This window comes from Bombina bombina, chromosome 7 (assembly GCF_027579735.1).
Source record: "Bombina bombina isolate aBomBom1 chromosome 7, aBomBom1.pri, whole genome shotgun sequence".
Lineage (NCBI taxonomy): Eukaryota > Metazoa > Chordata > Amphibia > Anura > Bombinatoridae > Bombina > Bombina bombina.
This window is the reverse complement of record NC_069505.1, coordinates 507,660,853-507,679,542: the sequence shown is the minus strand read 5'-3', so window position 1 is coordinate 507,679,542 and position 18,690 is coordinate 507,660,853. Positions and strand designations below refer to the sequence as shown.

General features: G+C 43.1%; 1 protein-coding gene across 1 annotated transcript in view; it reads right to left on the bottom strand.

The window, feature by feature from the left end:
- TIMM50 (translocase of inner mitochondrial membrane 50) overlaps positions 1–18,690 on the bottom strand; it is a 114,947-nt gene that overhangs the window by 21,972 nt on the left and 74,285 nt on the right. The window contains exons 8-10 of the mRNA XM_053721726.1: positions 12,359–12,457; positions 11,828–11,984; positions 2,154–2,260 (exon numbers count right to left, since the gene is read on the bottom strand). Coding sequence (XP_053577701.1) covers positions 2,154–2,260; positions 11,828–11,984; positions 12,359–12,457 — 363 coding nt within the window. The remainder of the gene's footprint in view (positions 1–2,153; positions 2,261–11,827; positions 11,985–12,358; positions 12,458–18,690) is intronic.

Sequence of the window (18,690 nt, the reverse complement as noted above, 5' to 3'; positions counted from 1 at the left end):
ACTATATGAAGGCAGATTGCCAGATCATTAGACAGTGATCCCATATACATCCCTCTGACAGACACTGTACTCTGAGGTGAAAATGGGCTTCAACATAGACTGAAAGACTGAAGAATCAAACCCACATCCTCATTCTTTGACCACCTCCAGCAGAGGCAAAGACAAGACTGAAGTACCTCTGAGGTGGGAGGGGTTTTATAAAGCTCTTGGGGTTTGGAAATCTTTGCCTCATCCTAGTGGTAGGGAGGAGTAATTCCCAGGAGTAATGGGTTGTGGACTTTCACCACCTGAATGAAATAAATAAATAATATTTAGAATCTATGAGTCTTGAACAGAATGAAACTAAACCCCCTGAAAAAGGCGTAATCTGCACCCTACCAGAAGATCTTGTTCAAGAGCTGCACCTTTATGACTTGGTAGTGAAAAATAGGCTTTATGGTCTGTTTAGACCTATTCCAATTAGTGTTTGGTTTCCAGAAGAAACTGGAAGAACCCTGTTTCTGGGATGAAGACGAGGAGTTCTGGTTCTTAGTTTGACAAAAGGAACAAAAATGGTTAGAATTCCTAGAATTCCCCTTAAACTTCTTATCCTGATGGAGAGAAGCTCCTTTAACCCTAGCCACCATAGAAATGTCAACCAGACCAGAATCAAATAACACAATCCCTTTAAGAGGAAGAGACAGAAGTCTAGATTTAGAAACCATGTCAATAGACCATGATTTCCACCATAAGGCCCACCTATTCAAAATTGCTTGTACCATATTCTTAGCAATGATCTAAATAATAACAACATCACAATGAAAACATTAGCTGTCTTCAAGAGTTTTATTCGATTAGAAAACTCTTCACCAGCAGACACCACAGAAAGCTGCTCAGATAAACCTTACACCAAAGGGTAGAGATTTGCAAAGCTGAGCAAGCAACCATCTTGCAACAAATACACTTAATATTAGTAGGAAAGTGCTTAGAGGATATAGTTTCTGAGGTAAAAATATTAACAGAATAGTGGACAGAATCTGTATGATCCATAATGAAAGACATTAGCAGGAAGGTAATGAGAAAATCTAAATACAGATAATTTAAATATAATAATCAAGGCAGGATAAATAAAGTAACATTACACCCAAATAAAACATCTCTTGGAAGCAAATAAATCTTACCTGCTCACCAGAGGATGAAGCAAGCTTCAGGAGCCTTAATAATCCATATAGCATTGGATGAACGCTAACCCGACGGCAGGTCCAACATACAGACGGGCACAAGAGATGCGCACAAAAAAACACAGCACACTAAATAACCGGACACATAAATGTCAATGACCTGATGCGAGCAATTGTGCCCACGCATGGGGAAAAAAAAACGTTGCTCACAATCAACCCGACGCGGAACTGTGAAAACAAGCTGCCGCGTGACAAAAATGTACGCACACAAACAAGGCGCCGTGTGAAAAAAAAAAAAATACTTAACGCACCTCAAGGCCCACATAAGGTGAAATAATGTACTTATATACCCAAGGCTAAAATGCCTGACATAAGCCTATGATATAACCATAAAAAATAACCTACTAAAAGCCTACAGGCTAAGCAGGTGCCCAACAATCCCCACACTTACCTGATAGATACCTATACTGCTGGATGTGTCATAAGCAGAAAGAACTACTTCCTGTAGAAAGGCAAATTCAGTGCTCTACACGGGACAGCAGAGGATCTAAAATATACGGAGGATAGGGACCGGTCCCCACAACACCTGTGGCAGGCCTATGACTAACTTCCATATGGTGTTCTTGTGCCACTATCCATACTCCAGACATCCCTCTGTCCAAACAGTAGCCCTCTGAGGGGAAAACTGGGCCTCAAATTGGTCTGAGAATCCTTCTCACTAAGACATGGAGCACCTCCCTTCACCTTCTTCCTGTGAAGGCAAAGACAAAACTAGTTTTCAGTAAGGTGGGAGGGGTTTTAAGAGCTCTGTGAGTTTTGGGATCTAATGGTTAGGTGTAGAATTCCAAGCAGTAATGGATTGTGGACTCTCACCATCCTTATGAAAGAAAACCCCACACACGATATGTTGCTCACGCACACCTATACTACTGCAGAGATGTATGCATAACATGACAAAGATACTCACAAAACTCATCATACACATGGTATTACCTGCTCCAGCTGCTTCTGACGAAGTTTGAATGTTTCTAGTGGATCCTCCTCTAGAGAGTAATTCTCCAACACTGTGCGAACATCACTTACACCACTTACTGCAATAGCTGAAAATATGAAAACAGAGCAAATGGCGGTAAGCAGGCGTGAACAAGACCAAAGAGGAATGAGAATTAAAAAAAAAAGGAAAGTGAATATAAAAATACAGTGCTTTTAAATTGTTTTTGCCATGTGCCAAAAAAAACAAAAACAAACTAAAAAAGGAAATTTATGCTTACCTGATAAATTGATTTCTTCTACGATACGACGAGTCCATGGATTCATCCTTACTTGTGGGATATTATCCTCCTGCTAACAGGAAGTGGCAAAGAGCACCACAGCAGAGCTGTATATATAGCTCCTCCCTTCTCTCCACCCCCAGTCATTCGACTAAAGGTATAGGAAGAGAAAAGAAAAGCTAAAAGGTGCAGAGGTGACTGAAATTTAAAAAACAGAATTTATGTTTACCTGATAAATTACTTTCTCCAACGGTGTGTCCGGTCCACGGCGTCATCCTTACTTGTGGGATATTCTCTTCCCCAACAGGAAATGGCAAAGAGCCCAGCAAAGCTGGTCACATGATCCCTCCTAGGCTCCGCCTACCCCAGTCATTCGACCGACGTTAAGGAGGAATATTTGCATAGGAGAAACCATATGTTACCGTGGTGACTGTAGTTAAAGAAAATAAATTATCAGACCTGATTAAAAAAACCAGGGCGGGCCGTGGACCCGACACACCGTTGGAGAAAGTAATTTATCAGGTAAACATAAATTCTGTTTTCTCCAACATAGGTGTGTCCGGTCCACGGCGTCATCCTTACTTGTGGGAACCAATACCAAAGCTTTAGGACACGGATGAAGGGAGGGAGCAAATCAGGTCACCTAAATGGAAGGCACCACGGCTTGCAAAACCTTTCTCCCAAAAATAGCCTCAGAAGAAGCAAAAGTATCAAATTTGTAAAATTTAGAAAAAGTGTGCAGTGAAGACCAAGTCGCTGCCTTACATATCTGATCAACAGAAGCCTCGTTCTTGAAGGCCCATGTGGAAGCCACAGCCCTAGTGGAGTGAGCTGTGATTCTTTCAGGAGGCTGCCGTCCGGCAGTCTCATAAGCCAATCGGATAATGCTTTTAATCCAGAAGGAGAGAGAGGTAGAAGTTGCTTTTTGACCTCTCCGTTTACCAGAATAAACAACAAACAAAGACAAAGTTTGTCTGAAATCCTTAGTAGCTGCTAAGTAAAATTTGAGAGCACGAACTACATCCAAGTTGTGCAACAAACGTTCCTTCTTTGAAACTGGATTAGGACACAAAGAAGGCACAACTATCTCCTGGTTAATGTTTTTGTTAGAAACAACTTTTGGAAGAAAACCAGGTTTAGTACGCAAAACCACCTTATCTGCATGGAACACCAGATAAGGAGAAGAACACTGCAGAGCAGATAATTCTGAAACTCTTCTAGCAGAAGAAATTGCAACCAAAAACAAAACTTTCCAAGATAATAACTTAATATCAACGGAATGTAAGGGTTCAAACGGAACCCCCTGAAGAACTGAAAGAACTAGGTTGAGACTCCAAGGAGGAGTCAAAATTTTGTAAACAGGCTTGATTCTAACCAGAGCCTGAACAAAGGCTAGAACATCTGGCACAGCTGCCAGCTTTTTGTGAAGTAACACAGACAAGGCAGAAATCTGTCCCATCAAGGAACTTGCAGATAATCCTTTTTCCAATCCTTCTCGAAGGAAGGATAGACACTTAGGAATCTTAACCTTGTCCCAAGGGAATCCTACAGATTCACACCAACAGATATACCGAATTATGTGGTAATTTTTCTGGTTACAGGCTTTCAGGCCTGAACAAGAGTATTAATAACAGAATCTGAGAACCCTCGCTTTGATAAGATCAAGCGTTCAATCTCCAAGCAGTCAGCTGGAGTGGGTCGAACGGACCTAGAACAAGAAGGTCTCGTCTCAAAGGTAGCTTCCATGGTGGAGCCGATGACATATTCACCAGATCTGCATACCACGTCCTGCGTGGCCACGCAGGAGCTATCAAAATCACCGACGCCCTCTCCTGATTGATCCTGGCTACCAGCCTGGGGATGAGAGGAAACGGCGGGAACACATAAGCTAGTTTGAAGGTCCAAGGTGCTACTAGTGCATCCACTAGAGCCGCCTTGGGATCCCTGGATCTGTACCCGTAGTAAGGAACTCTGAAGTTCTGACGAGAGTCCATCAGATCCATGTCTGGAATGCCCCACGGTTGAGTGACTTGGGCAAAGATTTCCGGATGGAGTTCCCACTCCCCCGGATGCAATGTCTGACGACTCAGAAAATCCGCTTCCCAATTTTCCACTCCTGGGATGTGGATAGCAGACAGGTGGCAGGAGTGAGACTCCGCCCATAGAATGATTTTGGTCACTTCTTCCATCGCTAGGGAACTCCTTGTTCCCCCCTGATGGTTGATGTATGAACTTGGCCCTCGCTAGCTGAGGCCAAGCTTTGAGAGCATTGAATATCGCTCTCAGTTCCAGAATATTTATCGGTAGAAGAGATTCTACCCGAGACCAAAGACCCTGAGCTTTCAGGGATCCCCAGACCGCGCCCCAGCCCATCAGACTGGCGTCGGTCGTGACAATGACCCACTCTGGTCTGCGGAAGGTCATCCCTTGTGACAGGTTGTCCAGGGACAGCCACCAACGGAATGAGTCTCTGGTCCTCTGATTTACTTGTATCTTCGGAGACAAGTCTGAATAGTCCCCATTCCACTGACTGAGCATGAACAGTTGTAATGGTCTTAGATGAATGCGCACAAAAGGAACTATGTCCATTGCCGCTACCATCAAACCTATCACTTCCATGCACTGCGCTATGGAAGGAAGAGGAACGGAATGAAGTATCCGACAAGAGTCTAGAAGTTTTGTTTTTCTGGCTTCTGTCAGAAAAATCCTCATTTCTAAGGAGTCTATTATAGTTCCCAAGAAGGGAACCCTCGTTGACGGAGATAGAGAACTCTTTTCCACGTTCACTTTCCATCCGTGAGATCTGAGAAAGGCCAGGACAATGTCCGTGTGAGCCTTTACTTGAGGAAGGGACGACGCTCGAATCAGAATGTCGTCCAAGTAAGGTACTACAGCAATGCCCCTTGGTCTTAGAATGAATCGATTTAGCCCAGAAAAAGTCTACAGTCTTAATAAGCCCTTGTGAAGCCCTTATTTACTATCTTAATAAACATGGCTTACCGGATCCCATAGGGAAAATGACAGCTTCCAGCATTACATCGTCTTGTTAGAATGTGTCATACCTCAAGCAGTAAGAGACTGCACACTGTTCCCCCAACTGAAGTTAATTGCTCTCAACAGTCCTGTGTGGAACAGCCATGGATTTTAGTTACGGTGCTAAAATCATTTTCCTCATACAAACAGAAATCTTCATCTCTTTTCTGTTTCTGAGTAAATAGTACATACCAGCACTATTTTAAAATAACAAACTCTTGATTGAATAATAAAAACTACAGTTAAACACTAAAAAACTCTAAGCCATCTCCGTGGAGATGTTGCCTGTACAACGGCAAAGAGAATGACTGGGGTAGGCGGAGCCTAGGAGGGATCATGTGACCAGCTTTGCTGGGCTCTTTGCCATTTCCTGTTGGGGAAGAGAATATCCCACAAGTAAGGATGACGCCGTGGACCGGACACACCTATGTTGGAGAAATAAAATATAATCTGTCTTAAAAAGACAGGGAGGGCAGTTGACTCGTCGTATCGTAGAAGAAATCAATTCATCAGGTAAGCATAAATTTCCTTTTCTTCTACAAGATACGATGAGTCCACGGATTCATCCTTACTTGTGGGACACAATACCAAAGCAACAGGACACGGATGAACGGGAGGGACAAGACAGATACCTAAACGGAAGGCACCACTGCTTGAAGAACTTTTCTCCCAAAAATAGCCTCAGAAGAAGCAAAAGTATCAAATTTGGAAAAAGTATGAAGGGAGGACCAAGTCGCAGCCTTACAAATCTGTTCAACAGAAGCATCGTTTTTAAAAGCCCATGTGGAAGCCACAGCTCTAGTAGAATGAGCCGTAACCTTGTCCAGCAGTCTCGTATGCCGAGCGGATGATGCTTTTCAGCCAAAAAGAAAGAGAGGTAGCCATAGCTTTTTGACCCCTACGTCTTCCAGAATAAACAACGAATAGAGAAGATGTTTGACGGAGATCCTTGGTCCCTTGTAAGTAAAACTTCAAGGCCCGAACCAGTTATGTAACAGACGCTCCTTCTTAGAAGAAGGATTAGGACACAAAGAAGGAACAACAATTTCCTGATTAATATTCTTATTTGAAACAACATTAGGAAGGAATCCAGGTTTAGTACGCAAAACCACCTTATCAAAATGGAATATAAGATAAGGAGAATCACATTGTAACACAGAAAGCTCAGAAACTCTTCGAGCAGAAGAGATAGCAACTAAAAACAAAACTTTCCAAGATAAAAGCTTAATATCTATGGAATGCATGGGTTCAAACGGAACCCCTTGAAGAACATTGAGAACTAAATTCAAACTCCATGGCGGAGCAATAGGTATAAACACAGGCTTGATTCTGACTAAAGCCTGACAAAAAGACTGAACGTCTGGGACATCCGCCAGACGCTTGTGTAGTATAATTGACAAAGCAGAAATTTGTCCCTTCAAGGAACTAGCTGATAATCCCTTCTCCAATCCTTCTTGGAGAAAAAACAAAATCCTAGGAATCCTAACCCTACTCCATGAGTAGCCCATGGATTCGCACCAATAAAGATATTTACGCCATATATTATGGTAAATCTTTCTAGTGACAGGCTTGCGAGCCTGAATCAAAGTATCAATGACTGACTCAGAGAATCCCGCTTAGATAAGATCAAGCGTTCAATCTCCAGGCAGTCAGCTGCAGAGAATTTAGATTTGGATGTTGGAACGGACCTTGAATGAGAAGGTCCTGTCTCAACGGAAGTTTCCACGGTGGGAGAGAGGACATGTCCACTAGATCCGCATACCAAAGTCCTGTGTGGCCATGCAGGCGCTATTAGGATTACCGAAGCTCTCTCCTGTTTGATTCTTGCAATCACACGAGGCAGGAGAGGAAATGGTGGAAACACATAAGCCAGGTTGAACGACCAAGGTACTGCTAGAGCATCTATCAGTACAACAGCTTGGGGATCCCTTGACCTGGACCCGTAACGAGGAAGTTTGGTATTCTGACGAGATGCCATCAGATCCAATTGCGGTGTGCCCCATTGACGAATCAATGATGCAAACACCTCCAGATGGAGTTCCCACTCCCCCGGATGAAAAGTCTGACAACTTAGAAAATCCGCCTCCCAGTTCTCTACTCCTGGAATATAGATTGCTGATAGATGGCAAGAGTGAGCCTCCGCCCATCGGATAATCTTTGAAACCTCTATCATCGCTAGAGAACTCCTTGTTCCCCCTTGATGATTGATATATGCTACCGTCGTGATATTATCCGACTGGAATCTTATGAATTTGGCCAAAGCCAACTGAGGCCACGCCTGAAGCGCGTTGAATATTGCTCTCAGTTCCAGAATATTGATTGGTAGTAGAGACTCCTCCTGAGTCCAAACACCCTGAGCCTTCAGGGAATTCCAGACCGCACCCCAGCCCAAAAGACTGGCGTCCGTCATCACTATTACCCATGCTGGCCTGCGGAAACATTCCCTGGGACAGATGATCCTGTGACAACCACCAAAGAAGAGAGTCTCTGGTATCTTGATCCAGATTTATCTGAGGAGATAAATTTGCATAATCCCCATTCCACTGTCTGAGCATGCACAGCTGCAGTGGTCTGAGATGAAAGCGTGCAAACGGAACGATGTCCATTGCCGCTACCATTAATCCAATGACCTCCATATACTGAGCCACTGATGGACGAGGAATGGACTGAAGTGCTCGGCAAGTATTTAGAATCCTTGACTTTATGACCTCCGTCAGAAATATTTTCATGTCTACCGAGTCTATCAGAGTTCCCAAGAATGGAACTCTTGTTTGTGGAACTAGTGAACTCTTTTCTATATTCACTTTCCAACCGTGAGTTCTTAGAAATGACAACACGATGTCCGTGTGAGACTTGGACAGATGATAAGTTGACGCCTGGATCAAAATATCGTCTAGATAGGGCACCACTGCTATTCCCCGCGGCCTGAGAACCGACAGAAGGGACCCTAGCACCTTTGTGAAGTTCTGAGAGCTGTGGCCAACCCGAAGGGAAGGGCCACAAACTGATAGTGTTGGTCCAGAAAGGCGAACCTTAGAAACTGATGATGATCCTTGTGGATAGGAATGTGAAGATACGCATCCTTCAGGTCCACAGTGGTCATATATTGACCCTCCTGGATCATTGGCAAACTTGTTCGTATAGTCTCCATCTTGAACGATGGGACTCTGAGAAATTTGTTTAGGCATTTGCGATCTAAAATCGGTCCGAAAGTTCCCTCTTTTTTCGGAACCACAAACAGATTTGAGTAAAACCCCTGTCCCTGTTCTAGTTTTGGAACTGGGCAAATTACTCCGATGGTATAGAGATCTTTTACACAGCGTAAGAACGTCTATCTTTTTGTCTGGTCTACAGACAAACGTGAAAGATGAAATCTCCCTCTTGGGAGAAAATCCTTGAATTCCAGCTGATACCCCTGGGTCACAATTTCCAATGCCCAGGGATCCTGAACATCCCTTGCCCAAGCCTGAGCGAAGAGAGAAAGTCTGCCCCCTACTAGATCCGGTCCCAGATCGGGGGCTGCCCCTTCATGCTGTCTTGATAGCAGCAGTGGGCTTCTTGGCTTGTTTACCTTTATTCCAGGCCTGGTTAGGTCTCCAGACCGACTTGGATTGAGCAAAATTCCCTTCCTGCTTTGTGGCGGAAGAGGAAGTAGAGGGTCCTCCTTTAAAGTTTCGAAAGGAACAAAAAATATTTTGTTTGGCCCTCATCTTAACAGCCTTATCCTGAGGTAGGGCATGACCTTTACCTCCAGTAATGTCAGAAATGATTTCCTTCAATGCAGGCCCGAATAGGGTCTTACCTTTAAAAGGAATAGCTAAAAGCTTAGATTTTGATGACACATCAGCAGACCAAGATTTAAGCCATAACGCTCTACTCGCTAAAATGGCAAAACCTGCATTTTTCGCCGCTAATTTAGTCATTTGAAAAGCGGCATCGGTAATAAAAGAATTAGCCAGCTTGAGAGCCTTAATTCTATCCAAAATGTCATCTAATGGAGTCTCCACCTTAAGAGACTCTTCTAGAGCATCAAACCAAAAAGCTGCTGCAGTAGTAACTGGAACAATGCATAGGTTGTAAAAGAAAACCCTGATGAATAGATCATTTCTTTAGCAGACCCTCTAACTTTTTATCCATAGGATTTTTGAAAGCACAACTGTCCTCAATAGGTATAGTTGTACGCTTGGCCAGGGTAGAAATAGCTCCCTCCACCTTAGGGACCGTTTGCCAAGAATCCCGAATGGTGTCAGATATAGGAAACATTTTCTTAAAAGTAGGAGGGGGAGAGAATGGAATACCTGGTCTGTCCCATTCCTTTGTAACAATGTCCGAAATTCTTTTAGGAACTGGAAAAACATCAGTGTAAGTAGGCACCTCTAGATATTTGTCCATCTTACACAATTTCTCTGGTGGTATCACAATAGGGTCACAATCGTCCAGAGTCGCTAAAACCTCCCGGAGTGTGTTCAAGCCTAAATTTAAAGGACATCATGTCCGAAGGCAACACATTTCCTAAATCTGAAAGTTCTCCCTCAGCCAGCAATTCCCCGACCCCCAAATCAGAGCACTGTGAGGGTACATCGGAAATGGCCAATAAGGCATCAGAGGGCTCAGTATTTACCTTAATACCTGACCTACTGCGTTTACCCTGTAAAACTGGCAGCTTAGATAATACCTCTGTAAGGGCAGTAGACATAACTGCAGCCATATCTTGCAGGGTAAAAGAATTAGACGCACTAGAAGTACTTGGCGTCGCTTGAGTGGGCTTTAAAGGTTGTGACACTTGGGGAGAATTGGATGGCATAACCTGGTTCTCTTCAGACTGAGAATCATCCTTAGACATACTTTTATCACCTAAAATATGTTCTTTGCAGTGTAAGGCCCTTTCAGTAAAAGAGGGACACAACGTAAGTGGGGGTTCCACAATGGCTTCTAAACACCTAGAGCATTGACTTTCCTCAATGTCAGACATGTTGAACAGGCTAGTAATAACCACAAAAGTCGTGAAAACACTTTATTTATTGAAAAAAACACCAATTTTGAAAAACAGTACTGCGCCTTTAAGAAGTAAAAAAAGTGCACAATTTTTCCAAATCTGCTTCAAAATGCTATTAAGCTTACAAATTTAGCATATATCTTTCTTATATTGTAGCCTGATATTGCACCACAAGTAAGGGACAAATTAACCCTCTATAAGAAAAAACGTTACACCAAAAACGTTATGAAAACAACTTAGACAACCCCCTGCACCTCGCCACAGCTCTGCTGTGGCGTCTACCTGCCCTCAGGGGTCTGACAAACGTCTCACTATGACTCCGGTAGACAATCTCTCAGTTTGGGCCCAACCGAAGCTGAAGTTTGCGGCCTTCTTGTCAAAATCAACTGCGCATCTGAGGTGCGAAAATTAGGCCCCGCCCATCATATGCGATGTACTCTCAGCCTAAAAAAAACGCAAGGAAGCGGTACAAAACTAGCCATGTGGATAGGCATCCTAATTGTATAATATAGTCATGTGAACCCCCAGCACAATGCACAAACACCAGTGATATTAACTGCTTGGCAATAAAAACCGTTATGCTGCCCCAGTGTCTAAACCATGCTGCCATCATTTTCTTGCTGCATTTAGCCCATAACACTTAAATACACAGGTCTCGAGTAATACCCCTTCTTAGGTCTATAGGTTTACTGCTTACCCCTTCCCTCTTGGGAACTATGTCAGCCTGTTCTGAAATATCACACTCTCTTCAGAAGTAAATGACTGAACATACCTCATTGCTTGTAGCATGAAAACGTTCCCCACACTGAAGCTTCTCTAGTACTCCTCAGCCATTCTGTGGGAACTCATATGGATCTTAGTGACATCTGCTAAGATCATCAACCTCCAGGCAGAAATCTTCTTCTATATGCTGCCTGAGGAAAAATAGTACTCACCGGTACCATTTAAAATAAAAAAATTTTGATTGAAGAAACTAAAAACTATCATTTTAACACCTCTTTCACTTTACCTCTTCCTATTACTAGTATAGGCAAAGAGAATGACTGGGGGTGGAGAGAAGGGAGGAGCTATATATACAGCTCTGCTGTGGTGCTCTTTGCCACTTCCTGTTAGCAGGAGGATAATATCCCACAAGTAAGGATGAATCTGTGGACTCGTCGTATCTTGTAGAAGAAATTAATTAATCAATTTAAATGAAAGAAATTAGCCCATGTGGTGGGGTGATCTGTTCATGAGCTTGTGTGATGTCACCAGCTATGTCATTCAGTATCACATGTCATGTTATTCAACTCTAATCACTTCCCTTTCTCATTTAAGACCCCTTTTATATGACCCCCCCCCCGGCTTCATTTATTTATTTCACTTACTCTTTAGGAACGCAGTCAGGTCATACAAAGTCCGATCATCAGAGTCTCCGTCCCATTTCTTGATGGCCAAACCATTGTATGGCTGCAGTTTGAAAGCCTCTTTCTTACAGTCTACAATGACCACATGGGAAGGATCTCGGTTCAAGCAGGAGATGTCCTACAGAATAAAAGACTGTTATATAAGGGATTGTACATTCCACTGAGGCATAATCCAGATTAATCACACCCTCCCCTAGATTGAACAGACATTGCAATACCCAGTAAAGGGTACAAACACAGAAAGATGTGCATACAAGGCATGATTCCCAGTGAGGTGTGCAGACATACAGTACAAAGACATAGCATGAGTGTCAAATGCACACTTAGATACTTGCAGGTGCACACATTACTAATGCAGCATGCATGACTAAGTGCAAGTGCACAACAGAGGGAGTGGGAATTGCAGGAGAACATATTTCATTGATATAGTTGTATATTGTTGCAGAATATGGCAGATGCTCCAACAGCAGCTGGATCCATTGCGGCAATTACCTTAACATGATGTCCATCTGTGTAGCGTGTTGCATCACGAAACAACCGATATGACACAAACCCATGGGGATCCACATTATCGATGAGGGGAAAAGCAGTCTAATGAGTAAAGAAGACAGATGTGGGTGAAGGATATTGTACATGGGAAGTATATGGAGATCTGTAACCCTCACCATATACAGCTATGATGTCCTTCTGCACATGATTTTATGGTGGTCAAAAAACAAACAAACCCCTCTTAGCTCATATTTAAGTCACGTGTTTTATAATAATATGTATTGAAACTCCTCTTGATGACAGACAAGTGGTTTGGATGTTAGGATCATGAAAAGGAAATTTATGCTTACCTGATAAATTGATTTCTTCTACGATACGATGAGTCCACGGATTCATCCTTACTTGTTGGATATTATCCTCCTGCTAACAGGAAGTGGCAAAGAGCACCATAGCAGAGCTGTATATATAGCTCCTCCCTTCCTTCCACCCCCAGTCATTCGACCGAAGGTTTAGGAAGAGAAAGGAAAAGCTAAAAGGTGCAGAGGTGACTGAGATTTAAAAATAAAATATAATCTGTCTGAAAAAAATACAGGGCGGGCCGTGGACTCGTCGTATCGTAGAAGAAATCAATTTATCAGGTAAGCATAAATTTCCTTTTCTTCTACAAGATACAACGAGTCCACGGATTCATCCTTACTTGTGGGATACAATACCAAAGCAACAGGACACGGATGAACGGGAGGGACAAGACAGATACCTAAACAGAAGGCACCACTGCTTGAAGAACCTTTCTCCCAAAAACAGCCTCAGAAGAAGCAAAAGTATCAAATTTGTAAAATTTGGAAAAAGTATGAAGGGAGGACCAAGTCGCAGCCTTACAAATCTGTTCAACAGAAGCCCATGTGGAAGCCAACAGCTCTAGTAGAATGAGCCGTAATCTTTTCAGGAGGCTGCTGTCCAGCAGTCTTGTATGCCAGGCGGATGATGCTTTTCAGCCAAAAAGAAAGAGAGGTAGCCGTAGCTTTTTGACCCCTACGTCTTCCAGAATAAGCAATCAATAGAGAAGATGTTTGACGGAAATCCTTGGTCGCTTGTAAGTAAAACTTCAAGGCACGAACCACGTCCAAGTTGAAACAGAACCCCTTGAAGAACATTGAGAACTAAACTCAAACTCCATGGCAGAGCAATAGGTTTAAACACAGGCTTGATTCTGATTAAAGCCTGACAAAAGGACTGAACGTCTGGAACATCCGCCAGACGCTTGTGTAGTAAAATTGACAAAGCAGAAATTTGTCCCTTAAAGGAACTAGCTGATAATCTCTTCTCCAATCCTTCTTGGAGAAAGGACAAAATCCTAGGAATCCTAACCCTACTCCATGAGTAGCCCATGGATTCGCACCAATAAAGATATTTACGCCATATCTTATGGTAAATCTTTCTTGTGATAGGCTTGCGTGCCTGAATCAAAGTATCAATGACCGACTCAGAGAATCCCCGCTTAGATAAAATCAAGCGTTCAATCTCCAGGCAGTCAGCTGCAGAGAATTTAGATTTGGATGTTGGAACGGACATTGAATAAGAAGGTCTTGTCTCAATGGAAGTTTCCACGGTGGCAGAGAGGACATGTCCACTAGATCCGCATACCAAGTCCTGCGTGGCCACACAGGCGCTATCAGTATTACTGAAGCTCTCTCCTGTTTGATTCGTGCAATCACACCAGGCAGGAGGGGAAACGGTGGAAACACATAAGCCAGGTTGAACGACCAAGGCACTGCTAGAGCATCTATCAGTGTAGCCTGGGGATCCCTTGACCTGGACCCATAATGTGGAAGCTTGGCATTCTGTCGAGATGCCATCAGATCCAATTCCGGTCTGCCCCATTGAAGAATCAATGATGCAAACCCCTCCGGATGGAGTTCCCACTCCCCCGGATAAAAAGTCTGACGACTTAGAAAATCCGCTTCCCAGTTCTCTACTCCTGTGATATAAATTGCTGATAGATGGCAAGAGTGAGCCTCCGCCCATCGGATTATCTTTGAAACCTCTATCATCGCTAGAGAACTCCTTGTTTCCCCCCTGATGATTTATATATGCCTCAGTCGTGATATTGTCCGACTGGAATCTTATGTATTTGACCAAAGCCAACTGAGGCCACGCCTGAAGTGCATTGAATATTGCTCTCAGTTCCAGAATATTGATTGGAAGGAGAGACTCCACCTGAGTCCAAACACCCTGAGCCTTCATGGAATTCTAGACTGCACCCCAGCCCAAAAAGGCTGGCGTCCGTTGTCACTATTACCAATGATGGTCTGCAGAAGCACATCCCCTGGGACAGATGATCCTGTGACAACCACCAAAGAAGAGAGTCTCTGGTCTCTTGATCCAGATTTATCGGAGGAGATAAATTCGCATAGTCCCCATTCCACTGTCTGAGCATGCACAGCTGCAGTGGTCTGAGATGAAAGCAAGCAAACGGAATGATGTCCATTGTCGCTACCATTAATCCAATGACCTCCATACACTGAGCAACTGATGGCCGAGGAATGGACTGAAGTGTTCGGCAAGTATTTAGAATTTTTGATTTTCTGACCTCTGTCAGAAATATTTTCTTGTCTACTGAGTCTATCAGAGTCCCCAAGAATGGAACTCTTGTTTGTGGAACTAGTGAACTCTTTTCAGAAATGACAACACAATGTCCGTGTGAGACTTGGACAGATGATAAGTTGACGCCTGGATCAAAATATCGTCCAGATAGGGCGCCACTGCTATGCCCCGCGGTCTGAGAACCGCTAGAAGGGACCCTAGCACTTTTGTGAAGATTCTGGGAGCTGTGGCCAACCCAAAGGGAAGGGCCACGAACTGATAATGTTTGTCCAGAAAGGCAAACCTTAGAAACTGATGATGATCCTTGTGGATAGGAATGTGAAGGTATGCATCCTTCAGGTCCACGGTGGTCATGTATAGACCCTCCTGGATCATTGGTAAGATTGTTCGTATAGTCTCCATCTTGAACGATGGGACTGAGAAATTTGTTTAAACATTTGAGATCTAAAATCGGTCTGAAAGTTCCCTCTTTTTTGGGAACCACGAACAGATTTGAGTAAAACCCCTGTCCCTGTTCCAGCTTTGGAACTGGGCAAATTACTCCCATGGTATCGAGGTCTTTTACACAGCGTAAAAACGCCTCTCTTTTGTCTGGTCTACAGACAAGCGTGAAAGATTAAATATCCCTCTTGGGAGAAAATAATTGAATTCCAGCTGATACCCGTGGGTCACGATTTCCAATGCCCAGGGATCCTGAACATCCCTTGCCCAAGCCTGAGCAAAGAAGGAAAGTCTGACCCCTACTAAATCCGGTCCTGGATCAGGGGCTGCCCCTTCATGCTGTCTTGGTAGCAGCAGCGGGCTTCTTGGCTTGTTTACCTTTATTCCAAGCCTGGTTAGGTCTCCAGACTGGCTTGGATTGAGCAAAATTCCCTTCCTGCTTAGTGGAGGAAGAGGAAGCAGAGGGTACTCCCTTAAAATTTCGAAAGGAACGAAAATTATTTTGTTTACCCCTCATCTTAAAAGACTTGTCCTGGGGTAGGGCGTGACCCTTACCTCCAGTAATGTCAGAAATTATTTCCTTCAATTCAGGCCCGAATAGGGTCTTACCCTTGAAAGGAATAGCTAAAAGTTTAGATTTGGATGACACATCAGCAGACCACGATTTTAGCCATAACGCTCTGCGCGCCAGAATGGCAAAGCCTGCATTCTTCGCCGCTAATTTAGCAATTTGAAAAGCAGCATCTGTGATAAAGGAATTAGCTAGCTTGAGAGCCTTAATTCTATCTAAAATGTCCTTTAAAGGCGTCTCTACCCTCAGAGACTCTTCCAGGGCGTCAAACCAGAAAGCCGCTGCAGTAGTTACTGGAACAATGCAGGCTGTAGGCTGTAAAAGAAAACCCTGGTGAACAAATAATTTCTTTAAAAGGCCCTCTAACTTTTTATCCATAGGATCTTTGAAAGCACAACTGTCCTCAATAGGTATAGTTGTACGCTTAGCTAGAGTAGATATTGCTCCCTCCACCTTAGGGACCATTTGCCAAGAGTCCCGAATGGTGTCCGATATAGGAAACATTTTCTTGAAATTAGGAGGGGGAGAAAACGGTATACCTGGTCTATCCCATTCCTTTTTAACAATTTCCGAAATTCTCATAGGAACAGGAAAAACGTCGGTGTAAGTAGGCATCTCTAGATATTTGTCCATCTTACACAATTTTTCTGGAGGTATTGTAATAGGGTCACAATCATCCAAAGTCGCTAAAACCTCCCTGAGTAACAGACGGAGGTGTTCAAGTTTAAATTTAAAGGACGTGACGTCCGAATCTGTCTGAGGCAACACATTTCCCGATTCTGAAAGTTCTCCCTCAGACAGCAATTCCCTGACCCCCAAATCAGAGCACTGTGAAGGTACATCGGAAATGGCTAATAAAGCATCAGAGGGTTCAGTATTTACATTAATACCTGGCCTACTGCGTTTACCCTGTAATACTGGTAATTTAGATAATACCTCTGTAAGGGTAGTTGACATAACTGCAGCCATATCTTGCAGAGTAAAAGAATTAGACGCACTAGAAGTACTTGGTGTCGCTTGAGTGGGCGTTAGAGGTTGTGACACTTGGGGAGAATTGGATGGCATATCCTGATTCTCTTCAGACTCAGAATCATCCTTAGGCACACTTTCATTACCTAAAATATGTTCTTTACAATCAAAGGCCCTTTCAGTAAAAGAAGGATACAATGTAAGAGGGGGTTCCACAATGGCTTCTAAACACATAGAGCACTGACTTTCCTCAATGTCAGACATGTTGAACAGGCTAGTAATAACCACAAAAGTCGTTAAACACTTTATTATATTGATGAAAAACAACTTTAGAAAAAACGAGTACTGCGCCTCTAAGTAATAAAAAAGCGCACACTTGTTTCCAAATCTGCTTAAATATGTTAACAAACATTCAATATAAAGTACACATATCCTATACACATATCCTATATTGCAAACGGATATTGCACCACAAGCAAAGGGCACATTAATCCTCTAGAACGAGTTATATTAAACCCGTTATGGACAAAAACATAAACAAAACCCCTGCAGAGCTGTGGCGCCTACCTGACCCCAGGGAACTGGCAAACGATTCGATAGCACTCCGGTAGATAACCACTTAGTTTGGGCCCAACCGGAGCTGATGTCTGCTGCCTTCTCTACAGAATTAACTGCGCATCTGAGGTGCGAAAATTAGGCCCCGCCCATTATGTACGATGTACTCACAGCCTAAACAACCGCATGTGGAGCGGTTTAGAACCAGCCATGTGGATTAGCATCCATAATAAGAATGATTATAGCCATGTGAACCCCCAGCACAATGTAATACAACCAGCCACAAAAACTTTTTATATAATAAAAACCGTTAGGCTGCCCCAGTGTCCTTAACCATGCTGCCATAAATTTCTCTGCTGCATTTAGGGACAAAGATAAATACACAGGATTTCAGTAATACCCTTTTCTAGGTTTATAGGTCTACTGCTTACCCCTTCCCTATTTGGGAAATATGTCAGCCAGTTCTGATACACTATAGTCTCTTCAGAAATAAATGACTGAACATACCTCAATGCTGCTTGTAGCATGAAAACTTCCCCACACTAAAGATTTCTTTTATACTCCTCAGCAACTCTGTGGGAACCAACATGGATCTTAGTGACATCTGCTAAGATCATTAACCTCAGGGCAGAAATCTTCTTCTATATTCTCCCTGAGGAAAAATAGTACTCACCGGTACCATTTAAAATAAAAAACTTCTTGATTGAAGAAACTAAACACTAAAAAACTAACACCTCTCACTTTACCTCTTCCTATTACTAGCATAGGCAAAGAGAATGACTGGGAGTGGAGAGAAGGGAGGAGCTATATATACAGCTCTGCTGTGGTGCTCTTTGCCACTTCCTGTTAGCAGGAGGATAATATCCCACAAGTAAGGATGAATCCATGGACTCGTCGTATCTTGTAGAAGAAATACAAATTTTTGTTTGCATGAACCTTTATAATTTTGAAACTTATAGGAAATGCACTTTTGAGCACAGATGGCTTGCAAGACAGAAGTCAGTGGCTAATAAGATCAACACCCACAAAAAATGTACTGGTGGATTGTGTTGCCGACAGGCATAAAAGCAAAAAAGTTATAAAATACAAGGAATTAAACAAAGGAAGATAACATTACTTAAAAATGTGCCTTTACCATAAATAAAGGTTTTCATTTGCTCAGTTATCCTGCACAAATTACTTCTTTTAGGATAGT